Source organism: Dreissena polymorpha, chromosome 4 (assembly GCF_020536995.1).
Source record: "Dreissena polymorpha isolate Duluth1 chromosome 4, UMN_Dpol_1.0, whole genome shotgun sequence".
Lineage (NCBI taxonomy): Eukaryota > Metazoa > Mollusca > Bivalvia > Myida > Dreissenidae > Dreissena > Dreissena polymorpha.
The window spans coordinates 9,626,430-9,650,400 of NC_068358.1; the positions used below are offsets into that span (position 1 = coordinate 9,626,430).

At 35.9% G+C, this 23,971-nt stretch overlaps 2 protein-coding genes across 2 annotated transcripts in view; both read left to right on the forward strand.

The window, feature by feature from the left end:
* The window catches only part of LOC127876972 (PR domain zinc finger protein 5-like), a 22,865-nt gene extending 18,359 nt beyond the window's left edge, over window positions 1-4,506 (forward strand). Inside the window, exons 7-8 of the mRNA XM_052422527.1 lie at window positions 962-1,127; window positions 1,878-4,506. Of these exons, the coding sequence (XP_052278487.1) occupies window positions 962-1,127; window positions 1,878-2,839 (1,128 nt within the window). The 3' untranslated portion in view covers window positions 2,840-4,506. The remainder of the gene's footprint in view (window positions 1-961; window positions 1,128-1,877) is intronic.
* On the forward strand, window positions 3,310-23,328 carry LOC127877121 (E3 SUMO-protein ligase ZBED1-like). Its single transcript, XM_052422768.1, has 2 exons — window positions 3,310-3,432; window positions 22,034-23,328. The coding sequence occupies exons 1-2, from the start codon at window positions 3,310-3,312 to the stop codon at window positions 23,144-23,146; spliced, it is 1,236 nt and encodes a 411-aa protein (XP_052278728.1). The 3' UTR covers window positions 23,147-23,328.
* Window positions 23,329-23,971: the final 643 nt, after the last annotated feature.

Genomic DNA, 23,971 nt, shown 5'->3' on the forward strand with positions numbered 1-23,971 from the left:
TGTCTGTTGGTTTGTGTGTTTGTTTGTTTATTTGCCCCAACTTTAACATTTGCAATAACTTTTGCATTATTCAAGATAGCAACTTGATATTTGGCATGCATGTGTATCTCACATTTTGAGTGGTGAAAGGTCGAGGTCATCCTTCAAGGTCAAAGGTCAAATATATGGGTCAAAATCGCTCATTTAATGAATACTTTTGCAATATTGAAGATAGCAACTTGATAGTTGGCATGCATGTGTATCTCATGGAGCTGTACATTTTGAGTGTTGAAAGTTCAAGGTCATCCTTCAAGGTCAAAGGTCAAATATATAGCTTCAAAGCGGCGCAAAAGGGGACATAGTGTTTCTGACAAACACATATCTTGTTTCAACTTATCTTTAACTACCAGGTTGATATTGATCACATTTTCATAGTGGTTATTTTTATTTTCTAGAGATAATAGTAATGAAAGGAACTTTTTCTGTTATCAAGATTTGGCAGAGTTAGGGCCCTTTGTTTGGTTTCCACTATAGAATACATAGTCCCAAATATTACTTTTTAATTACTAATAAGTGCTTGGAGGAGTTTTCTCAGACTTTAAAAGTTGATTGTTATTAGTGTGCAGATGGTTGTTTAAAGAGAAATTTCGACAGCAATAGCTATGACTGAATAATGGCATTTTTCTGTTTGTCTGCTGTGGAATTAATTATTGCTTTGACTGTGTCCAAACGTATGTTGTTTGGGCATCAGTATCCAGAGCTCCAGATAAGATGAATGAAGGGAAAAAAAAAAGAAGAATAAATTACTAAGTATGTTTGTGCTTTAGAAAATATTGTATGATCATTGCCACTGTTTAGTTTAAATGTGCATTCTTTGGTATTCTGGTCTATCAATGTTGCTCTTAATAACAAGTATATTACGTATCAGGTTTTCTTGTGTTTTTACTGTTGGTTGTTTATAGTAAGATTCTATGCAATTCAGATCTATAAGGATGGCAAAGGGAGTCACTTTGTGGATGCCCAGAACAAAGCCACCTCTAACTGGATGAGATATGTGAACTGTGCTATGACGGAGGCAGATCGGAACCTTGTAGGATTGCAGTACAAAGGAGGCATCTATTACTGCACATTGAAGCCAGTTTCACCAGGTATATACCCCTGTTGTATGACTTACGATATGAATGTTCAATGTCGATCTGTCTGATTAGAGCAGTCTCACATTGGTAATACGGGTTCAATTTCCTGTACTAGCGGGTGGGAGTTTGTATGATTGTCTCCATATGGGAAAGGTGTTATTTTCTCCGGATTTCCCCCACAGCGCAACACAGCTACTGTTTATGAATACCTCAGAGTAATAAGTAAATAGTTGGACATTGCAGCTTTAATTCAAACTTCTTCCCAATTCTGAGTGCTGTCTTAGACACACTCTAGGTCCTTGCATAATGCAGCCTCAGTCATAGAAAAACCTCATTATATACACAACACTTAATATAAGGTAAATCCAAGTTATTGAAAAACCTGCTTCTCACTATGTCTAAACAGTCTTGAACAAATAATAATTGTTTTACTAACTTGCCTTTCTTCTCCAACATTCCCTTTAAATTATTTAACATTTAGAAATAGTAAGAAAACACATAAATAACCAAAACTTTGAGTTTAAATTAAAACCTGTCCTAAATTTCAGTCTAAGAATCAAAAATGGAATATGTTGAGATCAACAAGAACTGAAAATGTGTATGTAGTAAAATTAACACATTTGCACATTTTTAGCATATGACTGTGGGGTATCAGTCACATTTGTTACAAAGTTCTAGTTGAGACCTCCGGTGTTTGTTGAAAAAAAGTTTAAGATTTGCAGATGTTTTATAAATAACTTGTTAATATTTCTATTGGTTCAGATGAAGAACTGCTGGTCTGGTACAGAGATGAATTAGCCAGAAAACTTGGCCTCATCAGACCCAAAAACCTGCCGAGCAGTTGTTCAAGTAAAAACATACATTCAGGAGAGAGACCTAACAAGTGTGAGGAGTACGGTTTTGCTTGTAAGCAGAGTTCTGGCTTGAAGAAACACATGAGGATACATACAGGAGAGAGACTGTACAAGTGTGAGGAGTGTGGTGGTACTTTTAACCAGAGTTCTGACTTGAAGCAACACATGAGGGTACATTCAGGAGAGAGATTGTACAAGTGTGAGGAGTGTGGCTATTCTTGTTACCAGAGTAGTACCTTAAAGACACACATGAGGATACATTCAGGAGAGAGACTGTACAAGTGTGAGGAGTGTGGTTATGCATGTGACCAGAGTAGTACCTTGAAGACACACATGAGTATACATTCAGGAGAGAGACCGTACAAGTGTGAGGAGTGTGGTTATGCTTGTAAGCAGAGTAGTACCTTGAAGACACACATGAGGATACATACAGAAGAGAGACTGTACAAATGTGAGGTGTGTGGTAAAGCATTTAAACAGAGTGGAAACTTGAAGACGCACATGAGGATACATACAGGAGAGAGACCGCACAAGTGTGAGGTGTGCCGTTATGCATGTAATACGAGTTCTGACTTGAAGATACACATGAGGATACATACAGGAGAGAGACCGCACAAGTGTGAGATGTGCAGTTATGCATGTAAGACGAGTTCTGACTTGAAGACACACATTAGGATACATACAGGAGAAAAACCTTTCAAGTGTGAGGTGTGTGGCTATGCTTGTAATCATAGTTCTGGCTTGAAGAAACACATAAGGATACATACAGGAGAAAGACCGTACAAGTGTGAGGTGTGTGGCTATGCTTGTAATCAGAGTTTTGACTTGAAAAAACACATGAGGATACATACAGGAGAAAGACAGTATTAGTGTAAGGTGTGTGGCTATGCTTGTAATCAGAGTTTTGACTTGAAGAAAACATGAGGATACATACAGGAGAAAGACCGTACAAGTGTGAGGTGTGTGGCTATGCTTGTAATCAGAGTTTTGACTTGAAGAAACACATGACGATACATACAGGAGAAAGGCCGTATTAGTGTACGGTGTGTGGCTATTTGTGTAAATATAATGGTCACTTTAAGACACACATGATGATTCATACAGGAGAGAGACCACACAAATGTGAGGTGTGTGGTTATGAATGTACCCAGAGTAGTACCTTGAAGACACACATGAGGATACATTCAGGAGAGAGATAGTACAAGTGTGAGGAGTGTGGTTATGCATGTAACCAGAGTATTACCTTGAAGACACACCTGAGGATACATTCAGGAAAGAGACTGTACAAGTGTGAGGAGTGTGATTTTGCATGTAACAGGAGTGATACCTTGAAGACTCACATGAGGATACATTCAGCAGAGAGACTTTACAAGTTTGAGGAGTGTGGTTATGCTTGTAACCAGAGTTCTGACTTGAAGAAACACATGAGGATACATAAAGAACAGAGACTGTACAAATGTGAGGTGTGTGGTAAAGCATTTTAGCAGAGTGGTACCTTGACAACACATGAAGATACATACAGGTGAGAGACTGTTCAAGTGGGATGTGTGTGGCTTTTCATTTAAACATAAAAGTCACTTGAAAAAAACACTTGATGATCCATTCAAGAGAGAAACAAGTGTGAGTTGTGGTTATGCATGTAAGAATAGTGATTTCTTGAAGACACACATGAGGATACATTCAAGATAGAGACTGTACAAGTGTGAGGAGTGTGTTTCTGCATCTTACACTAGTGGTAACACGAGAAGCACATGAGGATACATAATTGAAGAAAAACTTAAAACAGGAAAAAATCACTGATCTCTGATAAGAGGAGTGTTAGGGCTTCTTGTGATTAATATAAACTTGTATAATCAGATAACTAAACAATCGTCTCTTAAACGATAAGCCATGAAGGTTCAACTTTTGAAAGTAAAATTATTTTGTGTTCCTCTACCAAGTTTGTTAAAATCATGCCCATATGGTAAAACCTTGCCTTGTCCTGAATCTATTTTGTTTCCATATTAGGTATATAACGGTATAGAACACTTGAAAAAAAAATCTCTCTGGAACTATAAGGCCCAGAATTTTGGAATTTGGCATCTTAGTTTGTTCACAACTGGTACATGGATGTAACCTGTGTTCCATATATGTAGTAAAACTGACAAAAATCACTGAATCCCTTTTGCACAAGGGTTTGGTAGTTAGCATGATACATACATGTAGCATGGTTGTTTTCATGCCCATTTGATTGAAACCGACAGTGTGGTAAACTTGTTTGAATTATATATATATATTTGCCAAGTTTGAAAGTGATTGTGGTCGGTCAAGTATTCTTATATGGTTACAGTGAAACATAGTGAACACTGTAGAATAGTATGAATATAACGGTAACTCAAGTTACATGTATGTGCATTAACTGTTTATATTAATGGCCTGGCTAAATTCGCATACGAAGGGCCAGTTTATGTATGTATATATACACAACGGACATAATTGGCATGTGAGTTTACCCAAAATTAATAATGATAATAAAGCGTATTGGCAGCTACATGTAACTACCCACTTTGCTCGTGTACACATCCCTGTAACATAATTCATAATTCATGTGCTTGGAATTATGACAAGTTCTGCTAACAAAAGACGTCACTAGACAAATCACTACATGTTTTAAAACCCGTACACGACTCCTTGTGTAATTAAATGTCTTGCGTTTGCGTTTTTCAATGTTAAGGCTATATCTTGTTGTTATGTCGTCAAATAATAAGTTTTACTATATACTTATATATCAGGGATTTCAATAGGTTTTAAAAACCAGGAGTCAATGACCCCTGGACTGAAATTTTGAGGAGTCAAATTGAAAAATGCTGGGGTCAATTTTGAAGCGCGTTAATTGTGTTTTTGTCTGTATAATTCAATTTTTTTAGATAAAAATATGCTCTAAGAGTAACACAATATCTTAAAAAGTTATACTGCTTTATTAAATAACAATACCATGATACATAGCACAACATATTTTAATGAATTGGTACCTTAAAATCTACTTCCTTATAATACTTTTAAGTCTTTTAACACATTTAAGATCTGTGCCGGTAGCACCTTTTCATCACATATTTATCGTCATTATATTATCATCATTGCTATGCTTTTCTAACAAAACACAATCTAAATGCATGGAACATCTAGTATACCTATTACTGTTTATCCGAATACTATGCACGTCCGAAATATGGACACTTAAGAATGCCTTACCTGTAGTAGTTTTACTTTAATAATCCAAATTTTTCTTTTTGTTATCAACTGTTTTTTAAATCCAGTTAATGCTTTCTCCATTATTGAATCACCATTACTTGCAATTTGAATCGCCAGCTTTGAATTGAACGCGGGTTGAATGTTACGTCGGCCATTTACAGTTTCGAAGGTCGACGTAGCAATTAAATTCTACACGGATAATTTATATATTATCGAGGAAATTTGTTTTCTCAATGTTTATGTGTAGTATTATGACTTGTTAGTATAACAAATGAACAGTGATTCCAGTTTATATAAGATGGGTGTTACTCGTAATTATCGGTGGATTAGCAAACTTACAAAACTTGCTGGATTTATCATACTAGTTGATCTACGTAATTAATAGACCTTTGATCAATTTGTTTTTTTTTTTCTTTAATTACTTTTGCCGACTTTCTTTAACTGTGCCGTCTGCAAAAGACCCTGCTATTATCGGATGGTCAATCAAATATCACGTTATCGCGGCTGCTAATTACCCAGTTAGTGCGCATGCACTATTTAGACGGTGACGTGTATTTGAAGAGACCAGATAAGTTAAACAACTCCCGGGATATTCCCTCGATAAAAGACCGAGTTTCAAATACTAAAACATTAATTTCAATTAGGAGCACAGCTGGATTTATTACCATGGAACTCGAGATGTTAACTGACTGACGCATGGGTCAAATTTTCGATGCGTCAAAATGATGCACAGCAGAAAAAGGTGTTGCGTCAAAAACGAGTCATTTTTAATTTGCTTGCGTCAAAACGCAGGATTGTGCGTCTATTGAAATCACTGATATATTTTATTTTATAATAATTCAGTTTAAAGCATAAATTGAATACATATACATGTATGTATAAAATATGCAAGTAACTGTACTAGCACAGTATAGCAATGTTTTAAGACCATTGTTTCTTTTATTTATATCAGTGTCAACCGTGTGTGTTTTGCTTTAACACTTTATTAACAATAATATTTAGGGTTACAAAAAATGGCATTCTAAACTTTTACAAAGTTAACCACTGGGGTTCTTTTTCATTAACATATGATGCTCTCTCAGGACAGGCTTTAAAGTAATTTACAAGATAAAAGCAAATTTAGTTAAATACCCAGATATATCAGTTAATTATAGACTTGATCTTTTAAAAAAACTTATTGAACCTATTCTTAGCTATGGTTGTGAAGTATGGGGGTTAAAAATAGTGACTGTGTTCAGATTGAAAGAATACATATACGATACTGTAAGATAAGGGTGTCACGTTTAAACGTTTAAACGGTCGCGTTTCGTGTTTTGCTGAAAAACGTTTACCTAAACAGTAAACGTTTAAACGACAGTCAATATCAATATAATAATATTGGGGTGCAAATAACGTAGCCGACCAGCCGTACGAAGTATATCGATGACAAACTGCGAAACCGGGTACTTGCGGTAAATCCGGGCTACCGAATTCGGCAATAATTTATTTCTGATTGGTTAGCGGATGGCACAGACATGAACGGAAACTAACGGAAAATCTTAGCTACTTTCCGAAAATCTTACAACTTGGCAAGGAAACAGTGCATATGCCGCCATCTTGAAATATTTTAAGAGATTGATTAGCCAAGTCAAACACTGCGGTAGCATGTTGAAAAGCAATATTCTAACCAACTTATATATTGATTACGTTTTTGCTAGTTAAATGTTTTTTTCATTTTCTGCGGTCAAACGATATACGCATTGTATTTCATATGCAAAGTACGTGCATTTGTTTCGGAGTGTCGTTTTCGGAAACAGTATTTTTGATTGAATTTACATTATTTTCGACGTTCTTTTATATTGTTTTTATAGAATGACGAATGCACATGTGGTGATTCGGATGTTCTGTTTTATAATATTTTATGGTTTTAATATGACGTCATTGCGCGAATGGGATATGCACTGAATATTACTTCCGGAAATAAAATACTATTTTCGGTTTGGAAATGCGATGGTACTGATGCTTTTTAAACGGACATAGGGATACCGTTTAAACGGTAACGTGTCGTTTATTTCATTTCGTTTAAACGTTTAGAAAAATCTGTAAACATGACACCCTTACTGTAAGAAAGTGTTAGGTGTGAGGTTGCAAACACAAAATAATTTCGTTTATGGAAAACTGGGACGTGTACCTTGAATCAATTAACTTAATATTATGAGTGTCTTAAAGTACTGGTTTAAAATATTACAATCACGTACATAATCGTTTATGATATTTTATTACATGATCATGATATATACCCAGAAAAAAAGTCGTTGGTTAAATCTCTCAGGGATTTATTAGATATATTAAGATTTAGTGAAGTATGTTTTTTAGCTCCACTGGCCAGAGGCCAGCGGGGCTTATGTCATGGTCCTGTGTTCGTCGTGCGTCCGTGCGTTAACTTTTTCTTTAAACATCTTCTCCTAAACTACAAGTCCAATTCTGATAAAACTTCTCACAAATGCTCCTGGGGTGAACCTCTTTCAAATATGTTCAAATTATGCCCCTGGGGTCAATAAATTGAACATATGCTTATATAAAGCCTTTTTTGTGCAAACTTTAAATATCCTTCAGTCCATAACCATTGGGCCCAGTGCTACCACATTTGGTATGTAGTGATATATGATAGTTCTCTACTTTATTTGTTCAAATTATGCCCCTGGGGTCAAATTTGACCCTGCCTCGGGGTCACAAAAATGAACATATGCTTATATAAAGCCTATTTTGTGCAAACTTTAACAATCTTTTTGTCCATAACCGTAGGACCTAGGCTTACCAAATTCGGTATGTAGTGACATCTAATAGTTCTCTACCTAGGTTGTTCAAATTATGCCCCTGGGGTCAAATTTGACCCTGCCCGGGGGTCACAAAAATGAACATACGCTTAAATAAGGCCTATTTTGTGCAAACTTTAAAAATCTTCTGTCCATAACCGTATGGCATAGGGCTACCAAATTAAGCCCCTGGGATCAAATTTGACCGTTTCCCAGGGGTCACAAAATAGAACATATGCTTATAATTGGCCTATTTTGTGCAAACTTTAAAAATCTTTTTGTCCATAACCATAAGGCCTTTTTCTACCAAATTTGGTATGTATTAAAATCTTAAAGTTCTCAACCAAGTTTTTTAAATAATGTCCCTGGGGTCAAATTTGACCCTGCCCCGGGGGTCACAAAAATGAACATATGCTTAAATAAGGCCTATTTTGTGCAAACTTAAAAAATCTTCTTGTTCATAATTATAGAGCCTAGGGCTACCAAATTTGGTATGTAGTGACATCTTATAGTTCTCTACCAATGTTGTTAAAATTATGCCCCTGGGGCCAAATTTATCCCTTGAACGCTGCCATTAAAAAGTTGTTCAAGGTTATTTGATTCGTCAAAAAAAATGGCCACAGGAAGTAGTTGAACTCTGCATGTTATTGCGTTTTTGCTATTTATTCATTATGGGATGAATAAACTATTTTCTTCTCAAACTAAAAGTTTATCAAAATTCACTTGGAATAACTTTTTAATGATAAGAGATAAATGCATACATGTCGAGCGTGAGAGGTAGACCAACATTTTAACTATCCATAAATATTAACCCTTTACCAAACGACACATTTTGGACTGCCCCATATTGAAATAGATTGCAGACGAGAAATAATATTGTGAAGGACTATTTATAAATTGGCTTGGTGGGGTAGAAATCATTGTGAAAAAAGGAGAAATTGTTCATCTTTTTGAAACCGGAAGTCATGTTTTCAAAACGAAAACAAACTCTTCAAAAGGAGTTATGGTCTATTGGAACGTCAGATGAAAAAAGTAAAAGAAAGTTAGGTCAAGCTAATTGTTTGTCATGATATCTCTTTAAACCTCACGCCATATGCAAGTAGTGTTGACATGATCGCAACATCTTGATAAATTATAATTCAATTTTATGTCTCATAAACATTTACTTTGTTTAACAAACAAACTCTACAAAGTTATCATTCCTACTGCCTTTCGGCACCTCATGAACCTGAAAAACTCATAACTTTATGTTTCCTCAGGCAAATATCTTGTTTGTACAATATAGTTGGCCTAAAATTTCCTGAAATCTGACATCTGATGGCTTAGGCATGGCTTTATTTTATGTTCTAATTATTGCAAATACATTTTTTTTAAATTCTGGAGGGGATGTTACCCTCTGGGATGCTTGACGACCCTGTAATTAGGTCAAAAGGGCAATGAGTGCATTTTGCTTTAAAAATTGAGGTAACATTGCCAAAATTGTGAAATATCAGATACTATTACTGATTTTACTCCTGAACTGACTTATATTTGATACTTTAAGGGTTATCTCATTTTTAACTGATTTTGGCTTTTCATTAGTAGGTCAAAGGGCATCAAGTGCACTTTTATAACCCGTATGGAACGTAAATTGCAGTGCATGTTGAAACCAACCAAAGATCCATGTATTATATATTTGTAAGTCACTTTTCAATGAAAGATGGAAACTTTGATGATGAAAAGAGTATTTCTCTGTAGTATCTTAAGTGAATGTTCCTAACTTTGTAAATTACGTTACCTAAATTAAAAAAATACAATGTTCATTTTTAGACTTTTAATACTTATTGCGTTTAATAATAGAACAACTTTTTATAATTAGAACCAAAATTATTTCTGCATTATCCTATCAATACAATTACGAGACTTTAAACAATGAAGTATAGTTATAAGAAAACATGTGTGATCTACGTTACAGTCTAAATATATATTTTTATGTGCATATTATGCTAAATACTATTTTAAATAAAAGATTTCAGCTCAAATAGTATACTCTAATGAAATTCTTAAAACTGTACGTTCTATAATGTCATATTCATGCAAGATAAGTTATTTCTACGTCACCAAATACGTATTAATTGTAATAGATATTAATAATAAAAAACAAATTATTTTACCAAAAACAGTGATTTATTTAGTAGTATATTTCAAAATCTTGAAGTACCATTTATAATATAAAACAAATGTGTATCTGACTTCAATGCACTATTATGACCTACTGTATCATCATACTGAAGATAATGTCGGTCTTGTGTGATAATTTATTTAACATACGTTACATAAATTCACAGTTTTGTTCCAAAACACGAATTACTATGGCAGTATATGTATCTCCTTATCTTTTATCGATTACAATAATTATCTAGGGTTTAAACAGCCAGTCGCTTCACATGCGCATTCAAACAAGCATCCTTGGTCAGATCGATATCACTTACGTCGTGATGTACTACACTTGGTTTGACAGCCACATGATACTAACTGGACACATGCTGCAGGGACATTTGGTTTTCTCATTCATACCGGTTTCAATGAATTTTCTTCAAGTTTCCATGCGCCAGTATCAAGAGGATCATCAGGTTGAAAATCCTTATCTGTGGCATTAAGCCATATATTTGCCTGATAATTTGCCCTTTTAATGTGAAGTTCAAGCGCATCATTTGTAGGGGGTAACAAATCCAAACTCTTCCTGGCTTTCAAAAATAACCGATACCTACATGTGTTAATGTTTTGTGGGTGGTCCCGACAGCAGCCATACAGCACACACAAAAATTTAGAATTTGCTAGAGCATCACCATCTTTACCAACACCCTCCAATGTATCAGATTGTGCTATATACTTCACCCAGGCGGTTTTCTTACGTATTCCATTTAGAGCAGACGTGGTGTCGCATCCTGTCAATGCGTGAAACCCCAAAATGTTCCTTCTGACATTGTCTGCCTAGTTTTTCAGATATTGTGTGCACAGGATATAATTTTCTTTGTTTGCCTGTACCAGATATCATATATATCTCGGCGTCAGATCAAAGGTGGTATATTAACAAGAGCAGAACGTCAGTGTCTCTACAATATACTTCTAAACGCCAGTAGCCTCAATCAATAGCGTTTCTTGAGTGCAATATCATCCGCGCATCTGTCTCCTCATTATCAGTCCCCTACCGGTTTCACCGGAGGGGCTTTATGGTTTTCGCTCTGTGAGTCTGTCACATTTTTCTGGATCCTGCGATAACTTTTAAAGTTCTTAATATTTTTTCATGAAACTTGGAACATGGATAGATGGCAATATGGACATTATGCATTTCATTTTGTACCTACGTCTAAAATTCTGGTTGCTATGGCAACACATAGACTTGAAATACTGCTGAAAATGGTGGTTTTCTGGATCCGGCGATAACTTTAAAAGTTCTTTATATTTTTTCACGAAACTTGGAACATGGATAGATGACAATATGGACATTATGCACGTCATTTCATTTTGTTCCTACGTCAAAAATTATGGTTGCTATGGCAACAAATATTTATTTTTTTAATCTGAAAATGTTGGAATTTCTGACAATGGTGGGGCCGGTAGGGGACTTATATTGCTTGACAATAGTCTTGTTTACACATAAGTTTGTCGCATCAAAAGTACTCGACTTTGAATCAACATCACCCTGAATTCCACTTCCTACAACTATAGTTGATCCTTCTGAAAGATTTCTGATTGTTTTAGCAATTCGTTTGAGAGAAATTCAGCCAAGTCTGCTTTTTTGTCACTTGTGTGATATACTGTTCCCATATTTGCGGAAGAGGAACGTTTGGACTTGTTATGCGCCTCCTAATAGGTCAACACTTTTCTTTCCTCTTAACTCTCGTTGCTTCTTTGATATATTTACTTCCATAGTATTGATCAAAAGTCACATCAAGTAGGGTAGTGTTTGCGCTAAAATGCCTTAAAACAGATGTTACAAAAACAGTTGCATATTGTCCAAATGTTTGGCTGTCCTTAGGCTTACCTAAACTCTGTATTAGCGCGTATCCATCAATTATTGCTCATGTTGCATCAGTTGGTTGTCGGAACAACTTGAGGCGTCACTATATCATTGTCCTTTGTAAGCACTTGGAGTATGTTTGAGTTCTGGGTTTCATGCATTTTCCAACTAGCCTTTGCAAATGATAATATCACATCAGAAAGTTCATGTTTGAAAAGTCTCTGCATAAGCTTTCTGTCAGCCTTTAAAATCTTTGTCACTTTTTGCTTTTCACTAACTGTCTCCTTATAGAGATATTCAAATGTTTTGGACTGTACCTTTTGAATAGGAGCATAAAATTCAACATTCTGCTCTTTCAGCCCTTTCTCTGCAAATTCCTTGAGTAATGTTTTACCTCAACTTTCACAGGTAATTAATACATCATCTGTGATATATTTAGCTGCAACGTCCTTAGATGCTATTGAAACGGTCTGTTTTCCTTTTCATGCACTCCGAATATATCGTAATTTATGAACCAAAGAGCTACATCATTTTCTTGATGCACTCATCCTTTGAAGAAACTCTACAACGAGTTCCATCTGTTCTATTCTTGAATATTCCAATGTCTTGTCAGCATTTTGATTGAACAATTTCATAGTACTATTGGAAACCTCAGATCTTACTGACCACGTAATACAAATCCTATCTCTTGCCTTGTCCTGTCTTGTTATTCCAATAATACCCCCTGTCATTGTACACATTCTGTTTATCCATTCAGTAGCTTGGTCGACAGGTACTCCGTTGAATGCTTTTTTTTCAGACTGACTACAAAGTGACCTTCAATAAAGTCTTTGAACACTGCAGGTGCTGCATATTCTAATGCTTTTATGTCTGCTAGATGTACATGACCCCAACGGGCATAGTTTGTGTGGTCGAACACCATTAGCCACGGTAGCATCTCGGAAAAGGCTTCAATAGGCACTAGCCAATCACCTATTCTTTGGGCTTTAATGAACTTCATAAGGATGTCAACCAAATGTAGGTAGTAATTCCAGATAGAAAAGTTCTTCACTTCACTTTTCACTTTGTCGAATTTATCTCGTAATCCACAAGGGATTAGATCAGCAGTATAAGATGTATGCATGTTAAACAGGATGAAGAATGTACACTTAAAAACAATGAAAGAAGAATACACAAATGAGTTTCAGTATTTTTTTTAACTTTTATGTACTTCATTATATATATAATGGATCCTTTCATGTTTTCTTTTTACTTTACAAATATGTTTATAGAGTTAACAAAAATAAGCAAAAACTATTCCATTGTTTAAAAAATACTTTTTTAACATAATATTTTATTCTGTTGATTTTCAATGCCAGTTGTCATGTTTATTTTGGCATAAAAGTGCTCTATATGACCTTTTGACCTTTATAAGTGAACACTAGAATAGATAAAATTTTAATTAGATCAAAGCAGGTTCGTTTTCAGACAATACTACTGCCTTAAACTTTTCAATTTTGGTTATAAATCACAATGGGATGTATTTAATCTCCTAAACAACTGAAAACTGTACCCATTGACATTTGACCTAATTAAAAGGATGCCAAGCACCTGAGAAGGTGACATCCCCTCTAGATTTTCAGCGGACGGTATGTAGATACCAAAAACATAAAATGGAGCCATGCCTATAAAATGACAACCAACTTTTTTTTCCAGGCACATTTCTCAGATATTTAGGTTAACTAATAAACAATTTCTTCACCACGTTAACAATCCTGCTACACTCACTAATGCATCAAGAATGAAGTAAAGTTCAGATGATCTGCGTCATTAGGTATTGTGCATATGTCATGATCTGTATAAGTAACAGAAACTTTGAAACCTGCAAACATTTGGAAAAAGATTCATGATTGAATGAAGGAACTTTCATTCATCTTGTAGAACATGCGTGGATTTGATCTTCAGCATCTAAAAATATGTGAAATAGAAAGAACGACAATATCTTTTTGAGAGATAAATGTACCTACGTTATAAGCAAATGACCTGTACGAAAATTCCCGGGCTTTTTAGTCTGTTTAGTTAACACCGTAATAACGTTTTCCATAAATAAAATTTCTCACCCTTCCAACTTTAAGCGCCCAGTGAGACGAAGGATAGAAAGAGAAAGTCACATGCTTGAGTACATTTCAACCCATGCGCATTGCACGCGTTTTTCGCATAAAAAACATTGGAGCTATACAGGGCCATCATGGCCCTCTTGTTTTAATTAATTACATTCACATTTAGAGAAAGTCACATGCTTGAGTACATTTCAACCCATGCGCATTGCACGCGTTTTTCGCATAAAAAAACATTGGAGCGATACAGGACCATCATGGCCCTCTTGTTTTAATTTATTACATTTACATTTATGTAAATTTAATGTAAAATGGCCTCAATATTATCGAAACTCATACTCAAAAAGCATGTTCATGCAGTTTTTTTTAAAGAGAAGTTTGTTTAAGATAATCGGTAGCGCGTTTTACGACGTCGGATTTTTTGCGAGAATACAACTCGGGTGCAGTGTAATATCGACCAGGTACGATTTAGTATATTTACTTTTCCCGGGGTTCATGTAAGTATACTTAAGAGTACCCGAGGTACATGTAAGTAGTACCCGAGCCGACAATGACCAATCGAGCACTAATGAGCAGAAGGACAACACAAAAACTATATCCCACTGCCTTCTGCGGTTGATAAAAAGTTAACATTAAATGAGTAATTATAACATGAAGTGTCTGAGGTAATGATTGTTCTTTGTTTCTAAACCAAACAGTTGGTATAGAAGGTAACTTATTTATGATATCCAGTAATGAGTACTATTCTAATTTTCTAGCCCTATTTTGCATAAATCGGCCAAATCGAATTTCTATATTTTCACCACTGTAATGTTAAGATACCTAGCACCTAAACAAACCCCTGCCTGCCTTAGGATAGCGTTCGGGATAGGTTTGATCAGGGTCAATGTTATGTATAACTAACCATATTAAAGGTCGCCGTTGCGTAGTGGTACTGGTGTCCGCCTAGCGATCGGGAGGTCCTGGTTTCGATAACCACCGTGGGAGCGTACTTAAGATCACTCATAAACATCAAGTACTGGTTCTGGTCCCAGGAAACGGACTCGATAGTAATTCACATAAGCCTTAGGCTTCGATTCAATCGAGCTAAAATAAATACCGTAGTTTAAAACTAAAGGATTTTTCTCTTAATCATTAGAATCGTGAATATATTCACTGAAAATATACTTGTGAGTACGGTTCAATGCTTAAACACCATGTCCATGTACGTAAGCCTAGAACTAAATTGGGAAAACTATCACTAAAACAATCTGACATTTCAGAATGAATATATAACTATAATTGTCACGAATGAAATACACTGAACTAGGAATGTTCCTACACTATTTATTGGTGTTATTTATTTTGTAAATTCGACATCGCAAATAACCCCAATAACCATTGATGTAAAACAAGTGCACACTAAATATTCTAATTAATAGTTTTTAAACTCGTATACTTGAGATCTTGGGAGTCCACACGATTATTAATAAACACAACAAAAACAGTTTACGAAACTATTGGGGGTTTAATCATTCTTTAATTTTATACATATATTGATGCACTCGGTTTAGTAATTCACCATTTCTGTTGATGTTAAATCTTCACCAACTAGTTTTAATAATGAGTAATTTTATGAACAAGCTCAAATATTAACATGGCATAGCTCTCTCAAGAAAAAAAAACAAAAGGAATGTTTGCTACTTAAAAAGTTTAGTTTTCATTTAATAATTGAATTAGAATACTAAATAGAATACTGTTGAAATTAATATATATTTATTTTAAAATCACTTTTTACCAAAACTTGAACGGAATAAAATGTTTAACTTGAACAAAATTTACGTTTAAGTCTTGAATGCTTTCCCTCGCGGGCATTATCCGCCAACTCGGTCTTTTAAGCCTATAGCTTAACTGTGTAATTATCACGCACCTGCAACCATTAATGGATATATTTGTTAACATAACGTGTTATTGTCATCTGTTAATAAAATTAAAAACGCTTTTAATGGCCTCCCTTGAATAACAAAAAAAACACTATTCGGGTCTTGGTATTTTCTCTGGTTCTGTTTGCAAAGGAAAACACCTATATATAGTCTACATTTCAATTTCAAAGTGTTCACAGGCGTTTAATTAGTTCACAATTCAAACTTAAGTAACCATTCTTTAACTATTTAATAATTATAATATGGGAAAACACATGTTATAAGATGGAGTGATAAATGGAAACGGAACTTTTACAAGTCAATTTTCTTCAAATCACGGGCCGAAATTTATATTTTAGCAGTGAGGGTTAAAGTTGAATGTTGGTAAGTTATTGTCATCAAAATATAATTCTCAAGTATATACATGTTATTTTTACTGGCTAATGATTAACTATAAGAATCTTCAACATTTCTTAATTTGAATGTTTCATTGATTGTTTAAAATAAAAAATAAAAAATATATTTTAATTCAAATCTGTGGCTTTCAATTTATATTACAAATAAATATGTAGATAAACTGACCATTGATCTTTATCTTGCCTTCCAAAATCAGTATGTTTTGCAAACAACTTGTTACCACAATAAAACCGTTCACATTATTTACAATAGATGTTTGCACTTGTCGCTACTTTCTTGTCCTCACGGTCGTTACAAATATAGTCCGTCACTTCATCAACACCCTGATTTGTGGTTACGGAGGATTGAGAATTTTTTGCCATTTTGTAGATTGATTGATTTCAAAGAAGTCACTTTGTCACTTGAAATACAAAAAGCACATTATACATCGCAACATAAATATAACATTTAACACTTCTACCATGACTCAAATATCGAATCTGAACTTTTAAAATATCATCCAAATTAATACATAAAAAGTACACTACACTACTAAGTACAAATACACAATGTCACTGTGTTAAAGGGACCTTATCGCAGATTTTGGCAACTCTACAATTTTAATATTAAATGCTTTAAATTGATTTATGTAAACATTTCATTAAAAAAAAACAAGAATAAAATTAAAGAAAGAAAAATATAACCCTCAACTGGGCTCAAACCACTGACCACTGGAGTAAAAATCTAACGCTTCGACCTCTCGGCCAACCGTGCTCATACAATGAGTGATGTATTGTATACTTTATATAAGCATAATATCACTAAATATAACGACAAAAACAGAACTCTCCAAATTATTCCATCATTTCGCGTTGCAACGCTTTATTATTTTCAGGTTTTTAAATCGTCAAAAGATGCATATAATGGATATTTAAGAGCATGGTATAAATGTTCAGCATTACTGTTTCCTCATAAATATCCTAACTACAGCGAAAATTTGCTAATCTAAAACATGTTTTCTTTAATTTCGTCAATTTACCAAAAAGTCATATTCAAATTAAAACAATTTAAACAAGATAAGTATTGATGCAAAGCATCAAAGGGCGTCGGGAATTTCAGTGTAAAAGGCACTCAATGAAGTTACATGGAACGATTTTTTCTACTGTAAATTTTAATATATTGGCCGATTATTTAAAACAAAATAGAAAAGGATACTGGTATAACCATTATCTATGATTTTGTGTTATAACCCCCAAATAACCACTATCTATGATTTTGTGTTGTAACCCCCAAATATTTGATTGTTCATTTTATTTACATTGGTTTCCTTTTTTTACTGGCATCCGTGTGCAGTTTTCATTAGGAACAGAACTGTGTAGGTTTTAAAAAATCTGCTTCATCTTGAAGCGTAATTTCATATTTTTCTCAACTTCAATGGGAGATGATTCTGAACTTATTCTTACGATGCTAATTTACGATAGGGGTTGAGTACTCATTGATATGAAAACACTGTAAAAGTTTAATGTGTTTACGAACTCAGCCCCCCCCCCCCTCTCACACATATATTCCAAGGGCATAATAAAAACAAAAAATGGTTACAATAAAACAGCATATTAATTTTTAACAAAAATGTCTACATCAAAACAAAAAGTTAACATAGAACACAAATAAAATAATTTGATTCTACTGGGGCTCGAACCTTGGGCCTCTCACATGTGAAGCGAGCGTGTAACCACTACACTACGGAACCGCTTAAAAAATCACCTAAGATATTAATAAGCTATTAATAGTCGGTTTAAATGTTAACCCGGAAGTTTAAACGCTGGATAGTGAGCGGGGTTAAAGGTCCATACCAAAGGGTACATATCACTGGCAAGATACGGGTCAGGCCTGCGGCCTTCTATAGGTGATTCTTAAGAAAAGCCTGTAGGAGGACTTGATAGTAATGAGACTGGGGTGCTGTGATGGTGCTCCTCATTGATAAGCGGCTACTTCCTTTATCAAGACTCATTATTACAATTAATAATACGTGTCTCGCTTCGCGCTCTATAGCGCCTTTATTAGTAACTAGGTGGTTGCTAGGATAGTGGAACAAAGAAGTTTTGTTTTTATACAAAACCAGAAAGTTTCACCGGTTCGCGTATTTGCCCAATCCCTGTGATCTTTTAATATTGCCCAGTCCCTGTGATCAGTTATTAATTAAAACAATTAGCTTTGCATTATTAGCAATAAATGTTGTAGTAAATGTAATAGGCACAAATACAGTACTTATTTACACTAATTTACACAAAAAATCACCACTATGCAAGATAGTCGGACAACAAAAATATATACATTGATCCGTAAAATAACTTCTCCCATAAGCGAAAAAAACGTATTACACACTAGTCGCCGCACTTCAGTGCTACGCCAATAAGCGTAACATTAAACCGCTCGACCTGCTACGTCTGAATCGGTGGAATCATTAACGGGTTGATTAGTATTTTAGTACCCAGTGGACCGTTTAATGACTCAGGCTCACATCTGTTCGAGTATATATTGACAAGTATAAGGGACCAGTTCTCATTTGTGACTATCTTTATTTTTATTTTCGTCGAGTGTCCCTTACATCTTCAACGGGGTTTGATTGAACCGTTCTACCATGACATTACACATTGCATGATATGGGATAGTGCGGGACGGGTTGGCATCCCAGAGACGACATTATTCCGTCTTCAAGATGGACATAAAGTGCGCTCCCTTGCCACTATGAATTATCTCCGGAAATCCATAAATTACAATGAAATTTTCAAACAAACCTCGAGCAGTTGTCTTAGCAGTTTGATTTGTAGTTGGGTATGCTTGGGCATAGCTTGTAAAATTGTCAGTTACAACAGTTAAATGTTCGAAACCACCTGTCGAACTTTCAAGACTTAGGTTGTCTATACATATAATCTTCAACGGAGCAGACGATGATATGCTCACAAGAGACGCTGACTGTGGTTCAGCATTGCGTCGGATACATCATTTCATCATACGACAATATGACCGAATTTCGCAGGCATGTGTGCCGTTAGTGATAGTTTGCATATAAATTTCAATACAGTTAATTGGTAACAGAGGGCTTGTTGGATGGGGAAAATAGGGTACCACTGTCTGGAGTGTGTTTGGGTGTGTCGCAAGGACTTGGGTAAAGTGGCGTCCGTCAGTAGGAGAAATTATAAAGAGAAACCTCTGTGAACTACGACCAGCTCCGTCTTTAAAGGGATTCTATTTTGTAATGTATGATGTCACTAAACATCGTGCGGGCTGATTATGGTCCTTAATTATCTCAGCTATGAGAGCCGTCAGCTCGTCGAGATTTATGGAGCCATACTGTGTGCCTTGTGCGGCTAATTCCTAATTTAAATGTACGGCTCTTCCGAAAGCGAAAGTCGAAAGATGTTGCTTCAGGCAGGAATGTCGACCATTCTGGGTTCAATGAGTTCCTCCTCTATCTCGCACACGCTGAATTAGTTTTCCCGAGGACCATGCATTGTTCCAGTAAACATACAGTTGCCGTAGAGAATGGAGCCCGAACCCGTAACTATGCTCTCCCCTGAAATCGTTTACAGTTGAATGCAACGTCAACATATAGGCATGCCTTGTATCGTTAAACATGGATGTGTCGGGAATATGGAGCCGGAATACGTTACGTTCTAAGAGGGCAATTCGTCTATATCGGCAAATGTCCCGGAATACATTTTACAGTTTGGGTTACCTTTATAGGGTCGGTTGTCTACCGGTTGAGGTTTTTTGACCATATCATATGGAATCTAACTGACGTACCCACACTTACGGCACGGTACGTACATGCTGTGGCAGTTTTATGATTTGATGAACTGGACTAGTCTGAATGTTTGTATGATTTCAATATGGACCACGATATCACATTAAATTACCAAACAATCTGATTCAGACCATCGAACAAGATATACAAAAGAAAAGATGGCTTTGCCGATAGCCTTCTTATAATATGGACAGTTATTTTAGGCGGCAAAGAGTTTTCAACACCAGAAAACCAGAAAACGCATCTATGGATGGTGCGAGTACATTTGTGTTGGCAACAGAAATTAGATTAGCTGCAACAGGAAGCAGAATGTGGGCCCTTCTCTCCAATGACTGTATGTACGAAGCCCGGTCATATATAACATCTGACAGGATGATGTTGGTTCCTGCAAACGCCGAGCGTGTGTGTATAGATAATATTAAAAATGTGTGAAATATGCTGGTGTTGTTTAAGATGATTTACTAGCTTTATATCAGCATACCACTACTTGGCCTCTTTAGTTGAATCAATGAATATTTCCACACACATCCCTCTCACGCTTAACATAGGTGGGAGATAAAAGAATAATTCATAGCGTATTAAATATTCGAAAACTAATCAATTATAAGGGTAGCGTCATGCAATTATACTTTTGGTATGCGGAAACGTTATTATATTAATAACACTTCTGAGTAATAGTGACTTAAGTATTCCCTCATGATTATCTTACTGTTTTCTTTTCTTTGAAAAATGCAATGCGTTGCTATATGTTATGCAGTTATAATCAAAATGATAATGTGTATAAAACGTTTTGGCATGTGTATTGTATATTTCCATCTGTAAGTTACCCAATAATATACATTACAAACACGCTGCGTTAGTACACTTAAATATTTTTTAGTTTTTGTATTAGAATATAACCCTCGCGACAAATTAATGTAACAGTTGTGATGTTCAATTACATTCAATTTAATCGATAGTATTATACTATTTGTTGCTGCTAGTTTAATTACATGTAGGGATGTCAACGAATATCCGAATATTCGGTCCCGGACCGAATATTCGGATACTATTTTCCGAATCGAATATTCGGAAGAAAAAAATAAAAAAAATCGAGTAATTTCAAAGACTTTGTATTCGTGAAATTTACTTCAAACATTGTAAAAAAGTTGTTCCTCGTGTCATAATGTTTAGTCCGGATAATTCGTCGCTATGGTGATGACAGTATACCGGTCATAAATCCCGCTAATTGCCTAACAAAGACAGTCACTTTGTGTCAAAATTAGGATAGGTTCAAATCGCATCGGCAATCAAAACACCGACCTGCACTTGATCCAATGACTCGAATTACATTTACAATTATCAAAGATTAAATGAGTAAAGGAAAAGCCGACTTGGTGTAAAAAACAAATAAGACCGTATGGCAATTAAAACACCGACCCGTCTTGATCTAATAACTCGAATTACATTTAACATGATCAAAGATTAAATAAGTAAAGGAAGTGCCGACTTGGTGTGAAAAACAAAAAAGATCGTATGGTTATAATCACGTTGTCCAATCAAAAAAGCTTTAAGAAAATAATTTACTCAACCTCTAATGAGTATTTGCGTATCGTATGGTCCAAACTTTAATTAATTACTCAATATTCAATCAGGTATTATATTTAAAGAAATGTTTTTGGTATTTCGCTCTCATTTAATTGAAAAATATTATCATTGCTACACGCATAAAGTAAATCTCTGTCCAATCAAAATGCCACCCACACCTTCCGCTGCTTGGAAGTATTTTACGAGATCATCCGATAAGAAGTCGGCAACGTGTAACTTGTGTGGAGTTAATCTTACGTACATCCAGGGCGGTACGACGTCCAATCTTCTCAATCATATTAATAACAAACATCCATCTTCTGCATCTTCGAATGATGTTGGGGACTCTAAGAAACAGTCGTCAATGTCATCGTTTTTGAGTACTCCTAAGAAAGTGTCTGTTTCCGAAAGTGAACGGATTGCATGTGCTATTGCGGACATGATAGTGAAGGATTATGTGCCATTAAGTATTGTTGAAGGTGAAGGTTTCCGTAACCTGATGCAAATTGTTGCACCGGATTATAAAGTGCCTTGTAGGAATACTGTGCGCTCGCGTATAGTACTCAAATACGAAAGTGAAAAGGAAGTGTTATCCTCAGAACTCGCGTCCGTGCAGTCAGCCTCAATCACAACTGACACTTGGACTTCCAACTCCACGGAAAGTTACATTACTGTAACGGAACACCACATAAACAGTGATTGGGATATAAAATCAAATGTGCTGCTCACTAGGGCAATGCCAGAGCGTCATACTGGTGAAAACCTCGCGAATAGGTTAACTGACTGTGTGTCCGAGTTCGGTCTAGGCGGGAAGATAGACACTTGTGTTCATGACAACGCGCGTAACATGGAATGTGCCGGTGATAAGTGCGATGAGTGGGGAGATCTAGGTTGCTTTGGACATACTTTACAGTTATGTGTTAAGCCTGCTCTGGAGCTCGCATCCGTATCTAAGACAATCGCGAGGTGTAGGAAGCTTGTTGGTCACTTCAAGCATTCAACAACGTTAACTGCGGAAATGAAAAAACGACAACAGGTGTTGGGCGAAAAGGAGCACGTGTTAATGCAGGACGTGCCCACGCGTTGGAACTCCACGCAGCTTATGCTTGAAAGGCTGCACGAACAACGGCGCGTAGTGACGGACATAATGCTTGACGGGAAATTCACGAAGAAAAATGACGCTAGGTTGCTTTTGAAGGATTACGAGTGGGAAGTTGTTTCTGAACTTTCGGAGTGTCTCAGTGTGTTAACTGACGCGACCGCGTACATGTGCAGTGAAAGTGATGTAACATGTTCTGTGATCTATCCTATGGTGTGTGGATTATTTAACACGTGCTTAGCGGTTGAGGACACAGACAGTTCTCTGATCTCGCGCATTTAGGAGACAATAAGTGGTGAACTTGATAAACGCTATCAGCCGACTTCAACGGAAACCGCGAAATCAACACCTGTGCTCGCATCTCTTCTAGATCCACGTTACAAGGGCCTCCCGTTTTTGTCACGTGATCAACGTAAGATCGCGGAGGAGACCTTAGAGAGTCGTATGGACGAGGCACCGTTGAGATTGCCGTCTCGTTCTCGCGATTCGATAAAGACTGTGATGAAATGCCGCGCAAACGTAGGAAGTTAGACTTTCTAGTGTATAGTTCAACCGAGCAAGAGAATTCTGACGAACTTCAGAGATATTTGCTTGTGAAAATGGAGCCAAACGCTAAACCACTTGACTGGTGGAAACGTCACGAGAGCGAATTTCCGAAAGTCGCCTATGTTGCTAGGAGCGTTCTATCTGTACCTGCAACTTCTGTGCCATCTGAGCGCATATTCTCAACCACTGGATTGCTCATCAATAAACTAAGAAATAGACTCGCCAGTGATCTGGTCGACGCAATCGTGTTTTTAAATAAGAACAATGTTCATGTGCCCAGTGACGCCGATCCGAGTTACTTTCAAATGTGGCTACGGTGTTTTGTTTGCATGTGTTCGCTACGTAAATTATACGTTTAAGTTCAGTTTAAATTATTTATAGATCTAACTTTTTTGTCATGTAATTATTTTGTCGTCATGTAAATATTATGTTTCTCGTTCTATTGTTGATGTACAATATTAAAGCACGTGTGCGCTATGTAAATACTACGTTTAAGTTCAGCTTAAATTATTTATAGATCTAACTGTTTTGTTATGTAATTTTTTTGTCGTCATGTAAATA

Coding starts and splice junctions, on each gene's coding strand:
- LOC127877121 (XM_052422768.1), top strand. CDS start 3,310: ATGAGGATACATTCAGCAGAGAGACTTTACAAGTTTGAGGAGTGTGGT. Junction 3,433..22,033: donor AGAGACTGTACAAATGTGAG/GTGTGTGGTAAA, acceptor ACGTACATCCAG/GGCGGTACGACGTCCAATCT.